The sequence below is a fragment of the Dermacentor variabilis genome, chromosome 2 (genome assembly GCF_050947875.1).
Source record: "Dermacentor variabilis isolate Ectoservices chromosome 2, ASM5094787v1, whole genome shotgun sequence".
Classification (NCBI taxonomy): Eukaryota; Metazoa; Arthropoda; class Arachnida; order Ixodida; family Ixodidae; genus Dermacentor; species Dermacentor variabilis.
Genome location: NC_134569.1, coordinates 192,510,315 through 192,534,921, shown reverse-complemented (window position 1 = coordinate 192,534,921; position 24,607 = coordinate 192,510,315). Strand labels below are relative to the sequence as shown.

Below are 24,607 nucleotides of genomic sequence, written 5' to 3'. Positions count from 1 at the left end.
GGACATCGTGTTTTGTCTTCGGTATCGGGAACAGAGCAACTGCCAGGGCTTTGTCAGGGTCAGGGCGCACACCGGTGCTGCTGACAATATGACCTAGAAATTTGAGCTCCTCGTAGCCAAAGTGACATTTTTCGGGCTTCAGGGAGAGGCCGGCGGTGCGGATAGCTTGAAGAACCGCCTCAAGCCGCTGGATGTGTTGTTCAAACGTGGTGGAAAAAACAACTACATCGTCTAAGTAGACTAAACACGAGTTCCACTTGAGGTCAGATAAAACTGTGTCCATCATGCGTTGAAATGTGGCCGGAGCGGAACACAATCCAAAAGGGAGGACCTTAAATTGATAGAGACCGTCGGGTGTTATAAACGCCGTTTTTTCCTGGTCCCGTTCGTCAACTTCAATTTGCCAGTACCCACTACGTAGATCCACTGAAGAAAAGTAACGGGCATGTCGCAGGCGATCTAAGGAGTCGTCAATTCGAGGAAGTGGGTAAACGTCTTTTTTCGTGACCTTGTTCAGTTTGCGATAATCGACACAGAATCTTAGTGAACCGTCTTTCTTTTTAACTAATACAACAGGTGAAGCCCAAGGACTTGTCGATGGTTGAATGACATCATCGTCGAACATTTGTTTCACTTGATGACGAATAGCATCCTGTTCTCTTTGCGACACGCGATAAGCGTGTTGGCGAACAGGTTGGACGGTCGGTTCAGTGATGATTCTGTGTTTGATTAAAGAAGTCTGTTTGACCTTCGACGTGGTGGCGAAACAGTCGCTAAATGACGATAGCAGAGTAAGGAGCCTCTCCTTCTCGCCTTGGTCGAGCTGTGGGTTGACGTTGATGTGACTGGTCAAGTCCACATCGCTGAGTTCCGGAATCGAGATTGTCGTTACCGAAGCACAGGCGTTGGACTCGGCCACCGTTTCAAAGTAGGCCATGGTGGTATGCCTTGCAAAGTGTTTGTATTCGCCACTGAAGTTCGTAACTAGAATCGTGGTTTGCCTATGTTGGAGCTCTACGAGACCTCGTGCGACGCCGACTTCGCGATCCAGCAATATGGTGAGGTTACCTTCGGCGATGCCTATTCCTAGTTGTTCTTGAGGGCATTCAACGAGGACGAAGATGCTACTTCGAGGCGGTAACGTCACGCAGTCATCGACCACGCGTAAAGCCGCGCGGTGATGTTCATCCGCCACATTCGAATCCGAAGAAACATAGTTAGAAAAAGTCACGAACAAGTCACGAAGGTTAATGATCGCCCCATATTCCTGGAGAAAATCCATGCCCAGTATAACTAGCCGAGAACACTTGGGCAGCACAAGGAAAGACGCTACGAAAGTCGAAGTAGAAATTGCAAGTCTGGCGGTGCATCGTCCAATGGGTGACACGAGGTGTCCTCCGGCCGTAATCAGATGTGGGCCGTCCCACGCTGTCAGCACCTTGCGTAGCCGAGTCGCCAGTGAGGCACTCATAACCGAGCAGTCAGCTCCCGTATCTACAAGTGCAGTTACTGGATAACCGTCGATTCAAGCAGTAATAGCAGCAGAAGGTTTTTTTTGCAGTTGCGAATGAAGGCGTACGTCGCGAGTGGTACGTCGCGAGGGGATGGCGTCGGCGGAGGATATTTGACGGTTCGCATGACAGCGGCCTCACCCCCGGAGGTCGCCGTTTTCAGTTTCCCCGGCGCGGGCTTCCACCGTTGACTCCAGCGGAATCAAAGGCGGGTCGAGCACGGCTCGGTGACGCGTACCGACGAGGTGAAGGCGACCGTGACGGTCTTCGCTGTTGGGCAGGAGGAAGCCGGTTACTTTCTAAGTATTTCTCGATTTCGTGCGGGCGTTCGCCATAGCGCGGGCATCGGGCGTCCGGATGGTATCCCCGCAGACCAATCCGTCGGTACTGGCAATCGCGATACATGTTACCAGCCTCCCCGCAGTGATAGCACAACGGACTGTTGTCGGGGGCGCGCCATACTGTAGATTTGCGCGGACCAGGATGAAAGGGTGCTGGCGGATTCGTGCGGTGGATTGGACTTTGGGAGCGTCGAGAAATCCCAGCAGGCGGCTGCGAAAAACGGCCCGTTGACGGCGCGCAAGCCCGAAGAGCATCCGCATACGAGAACGTGGGAGGTTCGGGTCGTGTTGGTGGCGAGGGATGAACCACTTTGCCGATTTCTTCTGGAATGACATCCGTAAGAACCGCGGCACTAGGAGGTGTCGAAGCCGATGCATAGGACTTTTGCAGTTCTTCTCGAACAATTTGTCGTATTAGCTCGGTAAGTGACTCCCTGTCATCATTTGCAGGTACGAGAGAGCATGAAGCAGTCATGGTGGTCTGGCGTTGATACTGCGAGAGCCGCTGCCGAAGCATACGTTCCATGACTGTTGCCTCACGAACGAACTGAGAGACTGTTGCAGGAGGATTATGCACGAGGCCCACGAAGAGCTGTTCCTTTACGCCTCGCATTAACAGACGCACCTTCTTGTCTTCTGGCATTAGTGGGTCCGCCCGACGGAACAATCGCGTCATGTCTTCGACGAACATGGCGTCGGTTTCGTTTGGCATTTGGAACCTCGAAGACAGTGCCTGTTCGGCTCTTTCTTTCCTTTCGGGAGTGCAGAAGGCTTCGCATAGCAGTCGGTAAAACTCCTGCCAGCTGGTAAATGAGGCTTCGCGGTTCTCGTACCATACTCTCGCCGCGTCTAAAAGGGAAAAGTAGACGTTCTTCAACTTACGGCGATCGTCCCAGTCGTTAAAGGCGGCGACCCGGTCGAAATGGTCCAACCAGTCTTCAACGTCCTCAAAGGCGTCGCCATGGAACGGGTTAGGCGTGCGAGGCGCGTTGAGAATGCATGGTACGGGAGCATTTGGGATCACCTCGGTTTGGCTTTCGGTAGTTGTTGACATCTTCCTCACGGAGCTTGCCAGGGGACTGTATTGCGGTGGAAGACCTTGGAGGCGACTGCTGCTTCGATAGATTTCTGCCGTCCCCGAGGTACTGGCGTCGGTAGCTTCTGGTTCAGGACCCGTAGGCATACGATGGATGCGTACCCCGCACCTCCACCAGTTTGTCACGAGCGGAAAAGCCAGCCAGTCAGTTCTAAGCGAACAGCCGTTTACAGTTCGTGTTTGCAGCTGCTACCACGCACACTTCTTCTTCCTCGACCTCTAGCGTAACTAGTGCGTGCCAATATATATATATATATATATATATATATATATATATATATATATATATATATATATATATATATATATATTTAATGCTGTTTTATTAAACCTGAAAAGCACCAGGTCCACAGCAGCCTCTAGCAGCAACGAACGTCGTCGTCGTCTCCGAACTGCTGTCGAAATCACGAGGCGCGTCCGCTTCATTACATTATCCCCGGGTGTAAAACAGAGCCATCCTGGCGACTCGGGGAGCAGGGAAGATGAGGGGGTCGAAATAAGGCTTAAGCCGGCTAACATGCACTGTCTCGCGACCTCGACAACCAACGTCCGGCGATGGTGTGACGGGCTCAAGGATATAGTTCACAGGGGAGGAGGCGTCGATGATCCGGTACGGACCGTGCTACCGCGCAAGTAGTTTAGAAGAAAGGCCGGACATGTGAGGCGGTATCCATAGCCAAATAAGCGAATCAGCAGGGAAGGTAGGCGTGGCCTGATGACTGTCGCGTCTTGTCTTCTGACGCCCCTGATCTTCGCTGGTCAGTGAACGAGCCAGCTGGCGGCAATCTTCAGCTATCGGGCGACTTCTGAAATAGTTCTTCACTCGGAAGCGTCAGGTCGGTAGAGCAGGATGGTATCCAGAGGACACGAAGGCGCACGCTAATACAAGAGAAAAAAAGGTGAGAAACCAGTGGTCGCTTCTGTCGGGGTAACGATAAGCGAAAGTAACGAACGGTAGTACGGTGGTCCCAATTGGTGTGGTCGGACGAGACGCACATGCTCAACATGTCGCCCAGTGTTCGGTTGAAGCACCGCTTCAGACCGTTTGGGTGTGATACGCGGTCGTACTCCGTTGAATGTTCTGGCACTCGCGAAGAAGGGATTGTATTGCTTCTGACAAGAGGACACGACCCCTATCGCTGAGTAGTTCTCGAGGAGCACCGTGGCGAAGGACGAAGTTGCGAAGACTGAACATCGCAACGTCGCGCGCGGTCGAGGTGGGAATAGCCACGGTCTCGGCGTAGCGCGTCAGGTGGTCGACGCCAACAATAATCCAGCGGTTTCCACATCCGCTGTATGGGAGCGGGACATAGAGGTAGAAGCAACGCGGTCGAACGGCCGAGCAGGGAACGGTAGCGGCTGGAGGGGGCCAGTAGGGCGCAGTGAGGGAGCTTTGCTTTGCTGGCAGGCGCTGTATGATCGAACGTACTGCTGCGCAAACCGATACATTCCACGTGAGTAATATTGTTGACGCAGCCTTGTGAAGGTTTTTAGGACGCCAGCGTGGGCGCTTTGAGGGTCAGCATGGAAGTACGTGGACATATCGGAGCGCATATGACGAGGGATAGCCAGAAGCCATTTCCGACCGTCAGGCATATAGTTGCTAAGGTAGAGTGTGTTATCTCGCACGGCAAAGGCGGCTGTTGGAGTAGCAAGGTAGTCTAGCAGCAGGGCAAGCGATGGGTCCTTGCATTTCTCGGAGGGCATGTCAAAAGTCGTCAGTAGTGACGGGTCTGAGGTCGAAGAAGGAACAGATAAAGAAGCCACATCAGGCGTCATCGGCGAGCGGGAGAGTGCTTCAGCGTCGGGATGCTTTCGACCAGAGCGGTATACGACACGAATGTCATATTCCTGCAGGCGAAGCGCCCAACGGCCGAGGTAGCCCGACGGGTCTTTCAAGGAGCAGACCCCGCAAAGAGCGTGATGATCAGTGATGATTCTGAAAGGACGCCGGTATAGACAAGGAACAAACATGCCCTATACCCAAATGATGGCTAAGCATCTCTTCTCTCTAACGGTGTAATGAAGCCCAGCTTTGTTTAACGGTACGGCTAACATAAGTCACGACGCATTGTTCAATCGTAGCTGTCTGTTCGGCCAAGACCACCCCAAGGCCGACAGCACTGGAGTTGTTGTGAATCACTGTCGGCGCAGTTGGATCGTAATGGCGAAGTATCGGCGGTCAATTCAGCAACTCGAAGAACTTGTCAAAGGCTTCATCGCATGCTGATGACCCCGCGGAAATGCCTTTGCTTGCGGCAAGTAGCATTGTCAAGGTGCGGTAATGAAGTCGAAGTAGCGCCCAAAGCTTTGAAAACAATAGCACAGACCTATGAAACTGCGCAGGACCTTGATAGATGTAGGCTTCGGAAACTCGGCGACTGCGTGAAGCTTGTCGGGATCAAAAAGGATGCCGTCTTTCAAGACAAAGTAAGCCAAGACAGTTAATTTTCGGGCAGCGCAACGCCCCTTCTTGAGGTTCAGCCGTAGGCCAGCTGAGACAGGTCAGGATGCCATGTAAACGGGTGAGATGTGTCGGGAAATCCTGTGAGAAAACAACTATGTCATCCAGGTAACATAAACAAGTCTTCCGCTTATGTCCGCGAAGGATGGTATCAGTCATGCGCTCGAATGTAGCGGGAGCATTGCAGAGCCCCAAAGACATAATGTTAAACTCGTGCAGGCCATCGGTAGTGGAGTCCGCAGTGCACCGCAGCCGCCGGAAGCCCGTCTTTGATCTGCCAGGAAGCCGGGAGCACGGGCCACCCAGTCCAGTCGTGCCAGAGCGATGGCCTCCATCACCTTCCAGGCAGCGGAGGTGAGGGAGACCGGTCGATAGGATGACAGTTCCCTAGCCGGTTTTCTGGCCTTGAGGATGGGTGCCACAATGGCTGTGCGCCGTGCCTCTGGCACCTGCCCTGACTGCCAGATCTCATTGAAGCATTCGGGCAGGCGCTGTTGCTCGCTGGTGGCCAAGTTGCGGAGCATCTGTGGCGTTACACCGTCTGCTCCTGGTGCGCTGCGGCCTTTCCCTCGCCTCAGAGCCGCCTGGAGCTCGTGCAGTGCTAGTGGCTCTTGGCAGAGGGCAGCGACCTACCTGCACGTCCAAGCAGGTTGGATGTTGTGTAGACAGGTGGGCAGCTGGGCAGGGGGGTGTCCGACCGGCAGCATGGCGGCACTCTGTGGCACGGGAGGGGCGAACCGGTCCGCCACAAGTTCCGCGAGGGCCTCTTCGCTGATTCCTAGCGAGATGGCCACAGCGAGGACGGGTTGACGGCTCGTCCTCTTGCCGGTCAGTGACTTGAGTAGTCGCCAGGCTAGGGGGCCCTTTGAACGGTCCCTGATGCTGGAGCACAGGCTCAGCCAGCTCTGGTTCCTCCTTTGCCGGGCCTGTCTTCTACAGCAGGTGTCCACTCGTCTGTATTCAGTCCAGTGCTCTGCCTTCCCTGTCCGAATTGCTCTGCGCTCCGCGCGGCGCATGGAGGCACGGAGATTGAGTAGGCGGAGATCCGGGGCAGGGGTGTTCGATGACGCAAAGCACTGAATGGTAGCCGCCTGGGCACACTCCGCGACGGCATCTAGAAATTCACAACGATCGGCGACCTCACTGCAGTGCTTCCTAAACAGAGACCAGTCTATTACGTGGAAAGTTCTGGTCTTTGGCTTACTTCCGTGTACAGAGGTCATCACAATGGGGAAGTGGTCCGAACCCCAAGTATCCTGAGTTGTGTCCCAGGAGTAGGAGCACTGTTCTGTGGTGCGGGAGAGATCGATGGCTGAGTTCACCCCTCGGCGAACGTCCGGTAGGTTCTCGCTATTCAAGATCACCAGTCCGGCTCTGCTGATGGCGTCGCGGAGGCTTCGGCATCGGCTGGAGCAACGACGACTTTCACAGTCCGTGTGGTGGGCGTTGAAATCGCCACACAGGACTGCGTGCCTCCCCAGACGGAGAGCCAGCTGGTCAAGGATGGAGGAGTCCCATGGCTTTCCTGGTCGTATGTATATGCTCGCCACGGTCGTGTCTTGGCTGGCGAGGCGCACCGTGGCAGGGCAACACTCCAGGGGGCCTCCTACGACGTCGGCCACTGGAACCACAGCATGCGGCAGGTTGCACCGCACGTAGATGGCTGTCCGTGGCTTGCCGGGCTGGTGGGCGTCGTCCAGGCACGGCGCGTCCGTGCAGCCGCGTGTCGTGCAGGTGGTGGCGCCTGAGTAACAGTTGTATCCCGGAGTCGCAGGTCCTCAGCCATCGCGTACACCACCTGCAGAGCAAGCACGTTGTAGTCGCTCTGCAGGAGATGCAGGGAAAGGTCTGCCTGTCGCCGCCGTAGAGAGTCAGTGTTCCAATGAAGAACACTCGGGCGGCGGCGACCTTCCCTTGCTGTTGGCTGATCAGCCATGGTGGTTGGCTGGCTGATGGCAAGCCACTGCCTGCACGCAGATGGGTCGGATCGGGTAGTCAGCTGGCAGCATGGTGCTGATTGCTTCCATGATGAGCAGCAGGTAGAGACTACAAGTAGTGACTCATCAATGGCTCATACCAACCCCCCCCGTCATCAGTGCTACCAGACGATTGGCTCAAGGCTGCAATAATTCCAATGCATCAATCGGGCTCGAAATTAGATTTAAATAACTACTGCCCAGTGTCATTAGCAAGCTCATGCTGCAAAATAATGGAACACGTAATATTTGGGGCCATAATAACTCACCTAGAAACAAACAAACTCCTATATAAACAACAACATGACTTCAGATCAAGCCTGTCAACCATAACCCAACTAGCAGAGCTAACTCATGACATAGCTAACGTACTTAATAATGATGGCCAATTAGATGCAGTTTTTTTAGACTTTGCTAAAGCGTTTGACGTAGTTCCGCACCAGGATTTAATTACAAAATTATCAGCTTTCGGTATTAGTAATAAAATAATATCCTGGATCAACAGTTTTCTAACCAATCGTAAACAGAGCGTTTCAATCGATAATAACCTTTCACAACCATTCGATGTCTACTCCGGAGTACCTCAAGGATCAGTTCTGGCACCACTTTTGTTCTCGATGTACATAAACGACATCCAGTTTTGCGTTAAAAACTCAATTCAGATGCGCCTGTTTGCTGATGACTGTGTCGTGTACGCAGTCGTACACAACCAAGTAGACCAGATAGAACTTCTTAATTCACTTCAAACAATTTACTCTTGGTGCAACATTTGGGGCATGCAACTGAACACACCAAAACACATTACATGTCTTTCACAAATAAGAAACTCCCGCTTAACTTTTCATATTCGATCGGAAGGTCAACAATCCACAAAAGCAACCAGGTAAAATACCTAGGCATTAAACTAACGCCTAGCCTTAACTGGGAGCCTCATATTTCGACCATGTGTGAAAAAGCCATAGGCAAAATATCCTTTTTAAAAAGGAAACTGCGAGCAGCACCACCACACCTCAAACTAAATGCGTACAAAACACTAATAAGACCATGCCTAGAATACGCTGATCTAATCTGGAGCCCTCATCAAAAATGCCTTATAAATAAAATAGAACGCATTCAAAAATTAGCAATTAGGTTTGTATATTCAGACTACAAAAGGCAGTCCTGTATCTCAGGTCTGCTAGCAAGGGCAAACCTAAAACCCCTCTCGCAGAGAAGAGCAATTTCGCGACTAAAATTCATCTATCAATTATACCATGGTCATTTCCAAATAGCACGTTCTCATTACCTGCAAGATCCTCCAAAACGTTCAACCAGACTTAATCACTCTAAAAAAATCTATCTTCCCCCAAGTCGTGGTAATGTTCACAAACATTCGCTTTTCCGTCGGCCATTTCCCAGTGGAACCAGGTAACTAACGATATTGTGTGTTGCAATAACATCCACTCTTTTATTAACTGCATTCAGTGTATTGACTTGTCATCAAGATTTTTTTTTCATTGCATCTCTGTTCCACTCCTGCACGGGCCGTGAAGGGCCTGCAGTATATTCAAATAAAAAAAGCAAGGAAAAAGGGTTTGTGTATGTGTTTCTGCGTAAGAAAATTGTGTTCTACTGTGTTAAAATTGTGTTCGCTTATAAATAAAGTACAATGCGATGCTATTATCTTTGTAGTTTATGTATTAGTCAGGCTTTACGGATTTTCTAAGGAGTTTATTTTGAGCAATTCAGTTATTTCGCTAATGGCTATGCGTCTGTGATGTGTGGTGCGCGGCATGGTGCGGTGATCGGGACGGTGAGGGGCAGACGACAAGGAGTGCGCGCGCCGAGGCAAATTGCGTGCTGGAAGGAGAAAAACGACAACGCCGAAGAGCGTCCGGCACATGAACGCGCGGCGCAAGAAAAACAACTAAAAGATGAAAAGCAAGGAAAGACCACGGGGCGTCAGCCAATCGGAGAATGCCGAATCGGCCAGAGAGAAGAAAAAGCGTGGTGCGCTGGCAGAAGGGGGAGACGCAAGGGAGACGCAGGGGTGACGCCAAGAGAGTTTCAGGAAGCGACGCCAGGAGGAGGTCAACCACCGGAGCGGGCGTTGAAGACGGGCCGTCGGGTTCCGGACCCGAGCCACCAGAAGTTCACACGACCGGGGCCTCCTGCCAGCCCGTTCCTGTGCGTCGCCCGTCTAACCGAGCGTGCCGCCAGCTGCTCAAGGCCGGTGAGCTTCTGTGCCCGTGGGCAGGACGAGAACAGTCGGGCTTCGGGCCCGAGTTCTACACCAGCTGCCCGGCCAGAACGCCGCCCCCGTCTGTCGTGCCGCCTGCTGTCAGAGGCCGGCGTTCGGGCTTTTGTGCCCGTGGGCAGAGAGAGAGAGAGAGAGATAAAACTTTGTTATGTCCTTGATGGGGTTCAGGGTTGGCGGGGGTCGGGAGACTAACCCCCAATCCCCCCTACCTCAGACGGCGGCCAGTCCTTGCTTTCTGGCGGCGTGTTCGGCCATTCGGACGGCCCAGAGCAGTTCCTCTGGGTCCAAGCTGAGCAGCAATGTCTCCCACTGCTCGGCCGTAGTTATGCGTGTGTTAGTGTGGGAGGTGTTGGTGGGTGAGGCTTTGGGGCATTGCCAGATAATATGATCGAGGTCAGCGCGGGCCTCGCACGCTTTGCAGAGTTGGGCTGGGTGGGAATCGAACCAGGGTTTCCGGAGTGTGAGACGGAGACGTTACATCTGAGCGACGAGTGCGGCTACGGGTCCGAGCTCTACACCCAGCAGCCCGGCCGGAACGCCGCCGCCGTCTACTCGTGCCACCAAGCCGCCTGCTTTTCCTCCCCAAGCCAGAGCTGGCCAGCTCCGGTGGACCGGTCAATCAACTTACACCATCACCTTTGGTGAGACCGGCGCCACTCCTTTTGTCAGCTTGTTGCTGCGTCGAGACTGTTGTGTCCCTGCCGTCGTGGCAAGCCCGGACTCGCGCACTAGTTAGCTCCACGCTAGCCCCCAAGTGTGTCTTACCGCCGTGATGTCTGAGTGTTTCTTTTATTCTTTCTATTTCTTTCTATAATTTATTTTACGTTTCTAGTTTGATTAAAAGTCTGTGTGTGTGTTCGAAACCAACGGCTTTGTCCTCATTTGGGTTCTCGGAGGCTCCGCCTAAGAGAACCGTTAAAACCTTTCAGTAGACGAGCCTTTGCCCCCATATTAGGGTCATCACAAATTCGCGTCCGCGTGGTGTGGAATGGCAGACTGGGCGACCGGAGCGCGGCAGCTCTGGTTTGTAGAGGTAAAGCAGGCGGCTTGGTGGCACGAGCAGACGGCGGCGTCGTTCTGGCCCGGCAGCTGGGTGTAGAGCTCGGGCCCGTAGCCCGACCGCTCTTGTCCTGCCCACGGGCACAGAAGCTCGAACGCCGGCCTCGGACAGCAGGCGGCACGACAGACGGGGGCGGCGTTCTGGCCGGGCAGCTGGCGTAGAACTCGAGCCACAGCTCCGGCCCGAAACCCGACTGTTGTCGTCCTGCCAACGGGCACAGAAGCTCACCGGCCTTGAGCAGCTGGCGGCACGCTCGGGGAGACGGGCGACGCACAGGAACGGGCTGGCAGGAGGCCCCGGTCGGGTGAACTCCTGGTGGCTCGGGTCCGGAACGCGACGGCCCGTCTTCAACTCCCGCTCCGGTGGCTGACCTCCTCCTGGAGTCGCTTCCTGGAACTCTCTTGGCGTCTCCTCTGCGTCTCCCTTGCGTCTCCCCCTTGTGCCAGCGCACCACGGTTTTAACGCGACAGCGTTAAGGAGCTGGCCGTGAGCGATAAATCCCAGCAGGCACTTCATGAATAAAAAACAACTTGCAAGATGGGCTGGGTGGGAATCGAACCAGGGTCTCCGGAGTGTGAGACGGAGACGTTACCTCTGAACCACGAGTGCAATGCTTCAAAGCGGTACAAAAGCGCCTCTCTTGAACGCGAGGAGACGCAACCCACGCCCGGCGTTCTTCGGACGTGCCTCGCATGGGCTCCGCGATTTCTGCTTCTGGTTTTAGCATCTCGCCCGGGATATTCTCCAGTTTCTGCTACCGAGCACCCGGAGGTGTAAGGACCTTCCTGACACCTCATCTGTCCGGACCCGCCTACCAACGTTTCACCAGGACCTCATCTTTGACCAGCCACGGGGCTGCCGAGCTAAGCCCAACGCTCGCCGCAACGCCACCTCGCCCGCAGCGCGCAGCTGCACCTAGCGTCGCACCGGCATCCGCTGCGCCGGCACTCGCTCCCCTTGTCTGGAAACCGCCGATATGAAAAGTATAGTCGACGGTACACTCATCTCCCAACAAGAATTTGATGGCGACCCTCGCTGGTCCCGAATGCTCCAAGCCCACCGCGCGGCCCATCCAAAGGAAGCCGTTTCAGCCACGAACGCCCACCTCAAGTCCGCCATGGCACCCCCGCCATCGCTGAAGACTCACCGCCTACGCCGCTACGTCCCGCTGCCTCGACTCCCAGCGGAAGACTACAAAATCGTATTCCGCCCTGGAGGTGGCCTCGACCTCCGCACAACCACCAATGGAGCCCTCCTTGCCTCACTCTGTTCTAGCGCCAGCGTTGAGTACGGCGACGCCCGTGTCGAGGACCGCGTACGCGTAAACCCGTACTACAACTCTTTCACCGTCAGTACACCCTCGGAGCAACGCACCCGGCAGTATGTGCGAACCTCTGAGTTGCATCTCGCCACCCAGCTGTACCCACTGCGCGCTTATGTGGCCGCACCTGACAACGCCCTCCGCGGCATTTTCTACAACGCCGTGGACAATCGAAACCAAGAGGAGATAATCGAGGACCTGCAGGCTATGAATCCCAGCAGCACTTACGCCATCGCCGACGCAAGGCAGATGGGTCGCACCCGGTCCATCCTGATCACCTTCGTCGGCACGAAAGAACTCCCTCGCACCGTGGTGTTCAACTGCGGCCTGTTCATCTGTCACCCCTTCCGCCCCAAGGCTGAAGCTTGTTTCAATTGTTGGAGCCATGGTCACCGCTCCGACGTATGTACCAAGTCCAGGGCCGGACGCTGCCCACGCTGCGGAGCTGTGCACGCGGCTCGGGACCCCCCTGACTGCACTCCTAAATGCATCTTGTGCAGCGGCACACATGTCACGGGGTCCCGCCCGTTTAAGCTCCGCTTCGAACGGGGGGGTCCCTCCCCACTCGCATCCAGTCCCAAGTCAACGCCATTCAACTCAGCGCAGTCAACACCATCCGCCAAAGACAACCGCTCATCGCGTCCCCGTCAACGATCCAGCTCCCGATCAAGCCGGGACCGCAGCCCCCGCCACCGCTCCGTCTCATTTCCACCGCTACCGGGGCAAGACAACCCATCGACTGCTTCCCAGGTGAGCTGGCGATCGCAGCCTCCCACACACGACCCCGAAAAAGAAAAGCTCAAAGCTCAAATCGCAGCCCAGAGCAACGAGATTGCCCTACTGAAAGAACAGCTGCAGGCGCTGCTCGCGCGCCCCCACCTCCCCACCTCATCCCCTCACCTAACCTCACAACCCATCGCTCTCCAGACCCCACCGCCACCACCTCCCGCCCCTATGTCCGCCTCCTCTTCGGCCGCTTCTTCTCGTGCCGCCTCCCCCTCCCGCAGCCCTCCACATAAGAGGCGCTCCTCTACCGAACCTGCCGCCACCCCGGAGATGGAGGCTGTCATCCGCCACACGGCCTCGTTCCTCGAGGCACATGAACGACGCATCATGGCCGCCATTATAGCTCTGCGTACGGACACGCAGAGCTGGATGGCTCAAATTAACAACCGCATGGCCAAAATTGAGGCCCCTCCAGAGTTCCCTCGAGGCCGATCTTGCCCAGACGACCATTAATGTCTCATCCCTCCTCCCCTGATCTTCATCTCCCAAACACCCTGCACCAGCAGGGGCACCCAGGCCTCAAGATTGCCAGACACCCCCCGCGCCTTAATTTCTGGCAGTGGAACTGCCGCGGCTTCCGCGCAAAGCGGAACACGCTGCAGCTCCACCTCCAGAACATCCCTCCCTCCGACCTCCCCGCTATCATCGCCCTTCAAGAAACCTTCTCCCCAGTAAAACTACTGGACTACACAGCTTTCCACCCTGCTTCACCTTCACCTCCGAACGTTGCCACGCTAGTTCATCGCGCCTACATGGCGATCGAGCATCCGCTCGACGTTCCGGAGTGCACTCACCTCTTCTTGGAACTCCTTCCCCGGCGGCGGCAAGATGCCAGCCTCTTTCTCCTTAATGTGTACAGCCCTCCCCGCACACCTGCAGCTCCCCTCCTCCTCCTTCTCCGCAACGCCATCTCACGCGCGAGCCGGAACGCGCTCCTAATTCTTGGGGATTTGAACGCTCATCACGTAAGTTGGGGCTACCCCAAGAACTGCAGGAAGGGCCTGGCACTATGGACCTTCTTGCAGAACGAACAGTTGACCGTCCTTAACGATTTCTCGGAACCCACCCGCATTGGCTCCAGCGTACAACGGAACACTAATCCGGACCTTTCCATCTGCAAAAATATCCCGGACGCGGTGTGGACGAACACCTGGGTCTCTCTCGGTAGCGACCACAATATCCTGTCCGTCTCTTCTTTCCCACCCTATCTTCCTCCCGCAAGCGTCTGGTGCAGGTGGTGGACTGGGATCGCTTCCGCCAGTCGCGGCAACAAGCCTCCACCTCCATCTCAGACCTTTCTCAGTGGACCACTAACTTGCTTCAGGATGTTTCCTCTGCCACCTCCACCGTCCCCACCCCTCCTCACTCCTACACGGCTGATAGTCACCTCCTGCACCTCTGGGAGGCGTATCACTCCCTGCACCGCCGCTGGCTTTCCCAGAAACACAACCGCTCGCTGTGCCTCCGCCTTGCTCGCCTGGCAATGGACATGGAGGAGCACTGCTCCTCTCTCACCAGACAGCAGTGGGGCCAGACCTGCGAGCGCATGGCCGGTAACCTCGGGCTGAGGGATACGTGGGTTCTCCTACATGTCCTCCTTGACCCGTCGCATTCCAAGGCCACGCACCGCAGGGACGTGACGCGCCTCCTCCACTCATCTCCACTCTCTGATTCCGACTTTCTTCTTGCTCTTCGTGATCGCTATCTCTGCACCAACCCCCCTTCCTCTCTCCCTTCCTACGCCGGCAACCCTAATTCTGCGCTCGACGCAGATATCACCCTGGGTGAGGTTCGTGCCGCACTGCATAAGCTCCGCACCACCTCCACACCGGGGGCCGACCAAATCTCTAACAAGGTTCTCCGTAATCTGGACACCCCATCTCTCGAGGCCATCACTGACCTCTTTAACAAACATTGGCATGAAAGCACTCTGCCTTCCGAGTGGACCCAAGCTAAGGTAACTTTCATCCCCAAACCTGGCAAACCAATAGACATCCAAAATCTCCGCCCTATTTCCCTCACCTCTTGTCTCGGTAAGCTCTTGGAGCACGTTGTTCTCGACCGCTTGCAGAACTTTCTAGAAGACAACCACCTTTACCCCGATTCGATGTTTGGCTTTCGCCCTTCCCTTTCTAACCATGACGTCATGCTCCAGGTCTCCGAAGAAGTTCTTCACCCTCTTCACGCCAAGCGCACTCGTGCGGTCTTGGCACTGGACATGACGAAAGCATTTGATAACGTCCTTCATTCCGCCATCCTAGATGCTGTTTCCACCCTTAACGTGGGTCCTTGTATCCATGGTTATGTCACGGCTTTCCTTGCCCGTCGCACCGCTGAGATTTCATTCGGCCCTCTGACTTCCCCAAATTTCACTCTTGGAAATCAGGGCACCCCCCAGGGTTCCGTCCTCTCCCCCCTTCTCTTTAACATCACTCTATTCCCCATGGCACGCACTCTCGCTGCCATTCCCATCCTGTCCCATGCTTTCTACGCCAATGATATCACCCTCTGGGTAACCACCGGAAATATTGGAGAGATGGAGGCCGTCCTCCAGGCGGGTGCGGACGTGGTTGCCGGTCATGCTCGCGCAGTCGGGCTGGCCTGCTCCCCGTCAAAGTCGGAGCTTCTGCTCCTCCCGGCTCGAGGCACGCCCTCCACCTCTTCCCCCACCCTTAGCATCATTATTGACGCGCACCCCGTCCCTTCTGTCTCCTGCCTCCGCATTCTGGGTCTCCTTCTCCAATCCAACGGCAAACACACTGCCGTCCTTTCCCGCCTAACTACCACCGTCCACCAGACCGTCAGACTTATTCGACGTGTCGCTAACGGGCACCACGGCATGCGTGAGCACGACCTCCGTCGTCTTGTCCAGGCGTTCGTTCTGAGCCGCTTTGTCTACTCCCTCCCCTATCTCTTTCTCTCTCGCGCCGAGGAAGACAAGGTGAACTGCCTCATCCGCCAAGCCTACAAGTCAGCCCTTGCGCTCCCCACCTACACCCCCACATCTCGTCTGCTTGCAATGGGCGTCCACAATACTCTTTCAGAGCTTGTGGAGGCCCATCGCACGGCACAACTCGACCGCCTTTCTCGCACCCCATCTGGTAGAGCCCTTCTTTCTTTCCTCCGCTTGACCCCTGTGTCCCCTGTCTGTGTAACCCACCCCTTACCCTCCTCTGTATCTTCCATGCTCACTGTCAACCCTCTTCCCAAGAACATGCACCCTGAGCATCACGCCGCCCGCCGCTTTGCCTGTGCCTCTACCCTCTGGCGCCAATACGGCACACAGTCTAACGCTGTGTATGTCGATGCGGCGCCATACAATTCCCACCCCGCCTACGCCCTTGCCACCATTTCCCATACACTTTCTCCCCTGAACGTTGCCACTGTACCTGCCCCCACCTCCACTGCCGCAGAGGAAGCAGCTATTGCGCTCGCCATTGCCACTACCCCAGCCCGTTTCATACTCAGCGACTCCAAAGCTGCAGTCCACAACTTTGCGAAGGGTCGCATCTCCTCCTCCGCGCTCCGCATCCTTGAGCACTCCCCTCCCCCTTCTCGTCGTATCCGACTCCTCTAGGTTCCGGCTCACGCGGGGCACCCTGGCAACGAGGCGGCAAATGCCATCGCTCGCGAGATGACAGACCGAGCTGGCCCCCTCCACTCCGGGATGGGCACGCGTGACTCCCTCCTCACCTTCCATGACATCACGCTTCATTACTGCAATTCTCGCCTGTCCCTCCCTCCCCCTCACAAATCCTTGTCTAAGCTCCAACAGAGCACATGGCGCCATTTACAGGCCCACACTTTCCTCTCTCCTGCCCGACTTACCCTTATTCACCCCGGTGCCTTCTCACCTGAATGCACGCTCTGCAGTCACCCACGAGCAGACTATGCTCATATTCTGTATTCGTGCCCTAAACACTCCCCCCTGCCTCTTGGCATGTATCTAGTCCGCAGCTGTGGGAGGCTGCTTTGGCCAGCTCGGAGCCGGATGTCCAGCTACGGCTAACGATCTGGGCAGCGGAAGTCGCCGCCAGGCATGATCTGGTGGCCACGACCGGCAGCCTGAAGGCCACCCACGGAACGGCGGCATCTTCATTTCCTTTCTTTTTTTTTGGCCTTCACTAAATAAAGCTTGTACCACCACCACTAGTGAACGCGGTGTTGCCTTAGAAACGAGCTGTTTCTAAGGCTCAGGCGTGCGTCGATTGCTCAGGCGCACATTTCGTTGTCGCGCCGAACGCTGCGTTGCTCGATGCTCACCGCGTCCGATGCGGGGCGCGTAGTCACTGCGCCGTAGCCCATTGACTTACACCCCTTGGCGGGTCGACGGGAACGCTGTCGCGTTCCACTCTTGAAGGCGAAGCTTAAGCGTCCTCCAATTTTTTCTTCTCTCTGGCCGATTAGGCATTCTCCTATTGGCTGCCTGACGCCCCGTGGTCTTTCCTAATTGGTTTGCTTTTCATCTTTTAGTTGTTTTTCTTGCGCCGCGCGTTCACGCGCTGGACGCTCTTCGGCGTTGTCGTTTTTCTCCTTCCAGCGCGCAATTTGTCTCGGCGCGCGCACTCGTTGTCGTCTGCTCCTGAACGTCCTGATCACCGCACCATGTCGCGCACAACACATCACAGCGCCACGCGGAGGGCCCGCGTAATTGTGGTTCGGGGTGATTTTTTCTAACCGACAACGCCGCCGATAGCGGACACCGACATCGGATTTTCTGCGACATGGGGCCCTTATCACTGTCGTGTTAATACCTCAATTCAGGCGCCACGCACCAACTGAATATCCGCATCGCAAGTTTTGTCCTAATTTTTCTCCTGGATTTGTGGTTTTTATATGTAAAAGCACTGCATTGGACACATTCGTAAGCATCCAGGCTTACTTGAGTACAGAAAAGAGCTGTTTGTAATGTTTCCACCAGACATGTTGTCATCTAACGTGATCGGTGTTCTGCCTCAAAGGTCAATTGCGGAGACAGAGATTACATGCGTAGCATCAGGAAACACGAAAACTTTGCGCTTGTCATCAAGTGGTTGAACACACGAGTTGCTGGGATAATCCATGTGGTCGTCTGACGCAAAACTCATTCCACCTCCAACATCGCCGGTTGGTTGCTGCACCTTCACAAATTAAAGCGTAGACAAATACACCTGCCTCTTCAAGAATGAGTGTTCGCTTCATGACAAGCCGAGCAAGGTCACATCCTTTCATTGGGGTTTTGGTTGTGAACGCGCCTACGGGTTTCGACTGGCGGTCTCCGAACAGACCAAACATGGAAACTTGTACGTGATCGGTTACTTCTCCGCGTGTGGTTGGTCCCTTGACGAGGTTAGCGAAGCTAGCGTCGAAGATCGTCGTTGATTGGATAATAGTCTCCGTTATCTTATTACGAACTTCTTTATCGAATACTAGAATGCCATGGCACTAGTACAGATCTTCGTAGTAATTTTTTTTTCTCGATTGCTGCAAGGAACCTTATACAGTCCAGTTATACCGTACTCATGTATTTCCTAGCGGTCCACACGCTTGGAAGGGGAAGAATGTAATATTCTTTTAGGAATATGTAGGAAGACGGGCTGCGTATATGGGGTGAGAACTTTTAGGAGAAGCCATGAATCTATGTAGCGTTGATTCTTTTTCGTAGTTACTCTGATAGCTGAAAGGCATTCCTCGATTACAATACGCTGAGCTGGAAGCAACTCTGGCATGTCCAGTATTTCTTGAATAACCTTAACCTTTTTCATAAACTTTTTCATGCTTTGCCTTTTGACAACTCGTACATAAAAAGAGCACATCGCATTGCCCGCCCCAGTCACTCTAACACAGTATATCCCCCACAAGGCCATACCGTTACTTTTCAGCAATCATCTTTTCTTCGCACAGCACGAGGCAGGAATGGCCGGCCCGCCGAAGTTGCCGCTATCATCGAGTCACTTGCATTGAAGCGACTCATCGGAAATAACCCTTTTTAATTTGTATCTATCTTTGTCGCTAACTCCTGACTCCCTCATGTAATGTCTCAACAGAGACCTTTGAAGAAATAAATAAATAATTGCGTCGGAGATGGCCATAACCTTCTATTTCTCTTGCTTCAGCTTTCCGTGTAGTCACTTCATGCGCTGAAACAAATTGTTTCTTTATATTTTAAGGACATTGGTTGCTGTCTTCATGGGAGTCATACTTCTAGGGCCTGAAGGAATAAGGAATCGCATTAATAGCGCGTAGTTTTTTTTTACCTTTAAGGTACCTTTCTCCGGTGTGCTGGTAGCATGTCTTCTAAACTGGTGCCGCGGCTGAAAGTCTTGTGCTTATGTGACATGACACATTGCATGGGCCACCAGTGGCCAGACGTACCAACATCATATGAGTTGCGCCGACGAACATGAGAAAACATCTTTGTACGCAGTCCACCACTTCAAATTCGCTTGTGAGAGTTTTTTCGGTGCGTCATGTACAGCTGTTGGTATCGAAAGCTTGCTGAGAATTTCTCGCTCCTTCGAAACTGTGACTTTCCACACGATCACCACTCTGGTTTCCGTGTTTTAATCGACATCTAGATACTTTCTTAAAGAGTGCAAAGAGATGAGTCTCTTCTGCCAAAGTTTATTTCAGCGCTCTGTGCAAGTGAGCAAAAACAATGCATATTACGACAGCTGTTTGTACCCTGGTGGTTGACCAGTCTGTCGATTTAGTGCGGCAATACAGGCTGCAGTTGACGCCGCCCCGCTGTGTTCGGTGGTCTGTGTGACAGCTGAAAGCTTTTCCTCTTCTGCTAAGCCTTCTCTGGTAAGCGTTGATGCTTGAAAACTTGAGTCGACCGCTTGCTTTTCCGCAGGGGTTTCTGGTATTTCGCCATGTTCAGATCGTGCGTGGCGTTGGTCACAGAGGCCAAGATTATTCGCGGACGTAGTAATCGTTCTGTTATAGTCAGGATAGTGTTAAATCTGGTCCACTTTTAGCGCCATTTTGGTGTTTATTATTGTAATTAGCATTCTTTTCCCACTTCAACAGTTTCGAGCAGTTGTAACTAGAATGAATAATATATATATATATATATATATATATATATATATATATATATATATATATATATATAATTCATTTCAGTTACAGCAGCAGACAATCTAAAACATGATGCAGAGAGAGAAGCTAAAGGCAGTTAGTGCCTGACGAGGCCTCTGACCCTATCTGTTCGGAGGGATGCAGTTACAAAACATCTAAAGAAGCTTGTGCTGAACAAGATAAAATATACGACGCGAAACCTTACAGTGCCCTAGACTTACGAGAACGTGTCACTTCTACAGTAGCACACACTACAGACTACGTGATACTATATAAATTTACACATACAACAGAAGATGCATTGCACTTGTAGGTTGTGAAAACATCTCACACAATGGATAGCATTGCTTCAACATACACAAAAACATGGACGCAAGGCAAGATTTAGAGTGCATTTTCTGTGTTACGCGCGTTTTGTATTACAGAAAAAAATACTTAGTTCTGATTGAATCTTATACCAAAGAACAACAATGTCTCCATAACATTACGCGTAACTACACAGGATGTATACATTCCAAGTTTACAATTCCTTAAGAATTTTGTATGATGTAGCTATTTTGATAAGTCAGGTATTTGATAGCTCATGTTTACTTTCCCTAGATTTTGCTTATTTTTTGTGTTAGATGTTTCTCATGCCTTAAAAGGTATTCACCCTTTGTAGAGCCATTACTTTTCTACGTTCTTGTGTTCTTTTTTCCGAAATTTGAAACAATATTACTTTAATATTGCCGGACGTTTCCTAAACTCAGGAGCTGTCCTTATCTCTCTTCATATATATATATATATATATATATATATATATATATATATATATATATATATATATATATATATATATATATATATATATATATGACCGCGACAACTTGGTCACATTCAAGCTGTTGCGCGCCCTTCCTATTGGACACTGTGCACGCGTACCGTGGTGTTGTTCAGAAACAGGCAGCGATAGCTGGTTAGACCCGGTTCGCATGCGCCACGCGCACCGCGCACGATGTGTCACGCGAGAAGAAAGAGGATGACGGCTCGAGGCCAGTTCGAGAACGCGACTGCCGGGGATTTCTTCACGGCCGCAGTGATTTTTACGTGTGGGCACAAGTTTGCCCTTAATAGATATCGTTGTTTTATTAGCATCGTTACATTTCTAGTGGAGGTGCTGGGTATTTCTAGTGGAGGTGCCGATGAGTCGAAGACCCACGAACGGAAGTCCGCGTAGCCCCGACCACCAGCGAGTCCATCCCGTGGAACTGACACCTGTACACCAGCGGGCAAGCCGCCGTCTTCGAGGTGACTCTCCCGAATTCGGCCCTCTTCTCTTTAAGTCAAGGGAAACTCAGACAACGGACGCCGCCACAATGACTAGCCAGGTAACACCGGCACAGCTGGTCGGAAGCTAACCTCGCAAGACGCCAGCATTCCATGGCGACTTGTTCGAAGGCGTGGAAGACTGTTTGGAGCTGTTCGAAAGAGTGGCGAATTTAATTAATGGAATGATAGACAGAAGCTCCGTAACGTATATTTTGCTTTGGAGGACTTCGCAAAAATGTGGTATGAAAAACACGAACCCTCTTTTTTCTCTTGGGAGGAATTTCGACGACAACTGCTAGCAACGTACGCCAGCACGGATAGTAAAGAAAAGGCGGAAATTGCACTTCAAGCTAGGAAACAGCTCACAAACGGGAACGTGGCGACGTACATCGAGGACATGCCCCGCCTGTTGAAGCGTGCTGATCCAAACACGAGTGCAGATAAGAAGCTGCGCCATCTCATGCCTGGAGTTGAGCAGCAACTCTTCGCAGTTCTCGTCCGCAACCCACCGCGTACGGTCGCCAAATTCATATACGAAGCAACGACCATCGAAAAGACGCTGGAACAGCGGGCTTGGCAATAAAACCGTGAGGGAAGCTGTGCACCTGCCCATGTCTTCTCTGGAGGCGTGCCAAACGACCTTGAAGCCCTGCGGAAGCTCGTCGGGTCAGTGATCAGGGAGAGCTCAAGTTGCACACACCTCAGGCTCCGACTGCACAATCAATCGTCGACGTTGTCCGGGACGAACTGAGTAAGCTCACACGGGATCCAGAGCGTGAGCCACAGCCGATGCTGCGCACCCCAACATACGCCGACGTACTCAGGCAACCTGCGGTACACAGTAGTGGAGTGGTTGCGACGACTGTTCCCTACCCGCCAACAGTACGCAATGCACCTCGTCTGCTGGAACCACCGGCTGCCTATCCGCCTTCAGCACGTAGCGCACCTCGTATTCCGGAACAAGACCCCGAGCATCGCAAATATTTTTGTTGAAAAGGAGCTCTATGTTGCCATCCGCTTACCTTCGCGGTCGCAAAACCTTTCATTCTCCACAAGAACCATCATACTGCAAGGTGGTGGCACAGCTACATCATCATCAACGACGCGCAGTGCAGCAAGACGTCGCTCCTCCGATTCTTCCACAGGTATAGCTTGTTTTCTCGAGAATTCCCTCACTATATCAATGATGAGGCGCTGTTTTCGTGGCTAAACCGCATTACTAGCCGATAGGCGGAATAGGTTGTGTCCTAGGTATGTGGCATTGCATGTGCAGCTCTCCTCAGCTGACCCATTTGACGGGAACCTATTTTACTGGCTATATTTCGCTGATTACATGTAGACCTTTCATAAAATCAATGTAACCTCACTTTAAATGCGTTGCCGAGACTGGGTGTGTGCCACAATTCAATGAAAGTATATAACGGGAATCAGTGTAACGGAAAAGAAGACAGTTTTCATGTGGTTTTCTTCAAGAAAACGGGTTCCGCCAGACTTGTGTGACTGAATAGATGAAGGCAGGCTAGTGCCAGATTCAATGTACATCTTTGACGTAAATGTCAGTCACATCATAGGTGCCACTGCCATGTCATTTTCTTCAAACAACCTAGCCCAATAAATCTTGTATAAGTGGGCATACGAAACTAGGTGTGTACCAATCTGCAAGGAACTTCCGTGACGAGCATTTGCGTCACTGGAGATGGGCCAAGAGGTATGTGCCCCTCTTCAATAAAGCTTGCTGGCCGCAACATGTACCGCTACGTACGAGCCGCACTTCATTGTAGTGAAATTGGAAGATCAGTCAAGTAGTCAGTTATACAAAAAAGAAAGGCGTTCGTGCAACCTTGATGATTTGACTATTCCGCCTTCTCTCACTGGTGCGTAAGATAATTGTTAGCCACATGGGCCGATCGCTGTGGCAAAAAAATAGGTGTCTTTTTAACAAGTTCGGGAAAAGAATTTTCTAGGAACAGACGTGGTAAAGTAACGATAGTTTTATACCCAATTGGGGGGAGGGGGTTACGTCCCAAGGACGCCGTAGTGGAGGTCTACGGACAATTTTGCCCAACTGGGGATCTTTAACGTGCGCTACGATGCACACGGACGCCTTTGCAGTTGGCCTCCATTCAAACTGAAATCTCCGGAGCCGGGGATTAGCCCGCAATTTCGAGCCGAGTATACTAGCGCCTTAGGTACTCGGCTACCCCGAAGGGTGATAGAGTAGGCTTATACAGGCATATGAATGTGATGAGTCAAGGTAGCTGCGGAGCGATTCCCCAGCACTGCAGGTTGAAAGTGTATTTGGCCCAGGTTCTCGAGCTAGTAGCTGAATATATGGGGGTCGTGATGATAGCTACGGTTTGACATCATTATGGCAGTTTGAGGGCTTTGTCAACTTTCTCGCCTACATGTACCATCGTGTCGTCCACTATCCCCTCACTATATCAATGATGAGGCGCTGTTTTCGTGGCTAAACCGCATTACTAGCCGATAGGCGGAATAGGTTGTGTCCTAGGTATGTGGCATTGCATGTGCAGCTCTCCTCAGCTGACCCATTTGACGGGAACCTATTTTACTGGCTATATTTCGCTGATTACATGTAGACCTTTCATAAAATCAATGTAACCTCACTTTAAATGCGTTGCCGAGACTGGGTGTGTGCCACAATTCGATGAAAGTATATAACGGGAATCAGTGTAACGGAAAAGAAGACAGTTTTCATGTGGTTTTCTTCAACAAAACGGGTTCCGCCAGACTTGCGTGACTGAATAGATGAAGGCAGGCTAGTGCCAGATTCAATGTACATCTTTGACGTAAATGTCAGTCACATCATAGGTGCCACTGCCATGTCATTTTCTTCAAACAACCTAGCCCAATAAAACCTGTATAAGTGGGCATACGAAACTAGGTGTGTACCAATCTGAAAGGAACTTCCGTGACGAGCATTTGCGTCACTGGAGATGGGCCAAGAGTTATGTGCCCCTCTTCAATAAAGCTTGCTGGCCGCGACATGTACCGCTACGTACGAGCCGCACTTCATTGTAGTGAAATTGGAAGATCAGTCAAGTAGTCAGTTATACAAAAAAGAAAGGCGTTCGTGCAACCTTGATGATTTGACTATTCCGCCTGCTCTCACTGGTGCGTAAGATAATTGTTAGCCACATGGGCCGATCGCTGTGGCAAAAAAATAGGTGTCTTTTTAACAAGTTCGGGAAAAGAATTTTCTAGGAACAGACGTGGTAAAGTAACGATAGTTTTATACCCAATTGGGGGGAGGGGGTTACGTCCCAAGGACGCCGTAGTGGAGGTCTACGGACAATTTTGCCCAACTGGGGATCTTTAACGTGCGCTACGATGCACATGGACGCCTTTGCAGTTGGCCTCCATTCAAACTGAAATCTCCGGAGCAGGGGATTAGCCCGCAATTTCGAGCCGAGTATACTAGC

The 24,607-nt window shown here is 52.7% G+C and overlaps 1 protein-coding gene across 1 annotated transcript in view; it reads left to right on the top strand.

The window, feature by feature from the left end:
- The window catches only part of LOC142570612 (uncharacterized), a 28,816-nt gene extending 22,799 nt beyond the window's left edge, over nucleotides 1-6,017 (top strand). The window contains exon 2 of the mRNA XM_075678978.1: nucleotides 5,878-6,017. Within this exon, the coding sequence (XP_075535093.1) occupies nucleotides 5,878-6,017 (140 nt within the window). The remainder of the gene's footprint in view (nucleotides 1-5,877) is intronic.
- Nucleotides 6,018-24,607: the final 18,590 nt, after the last annotated feature.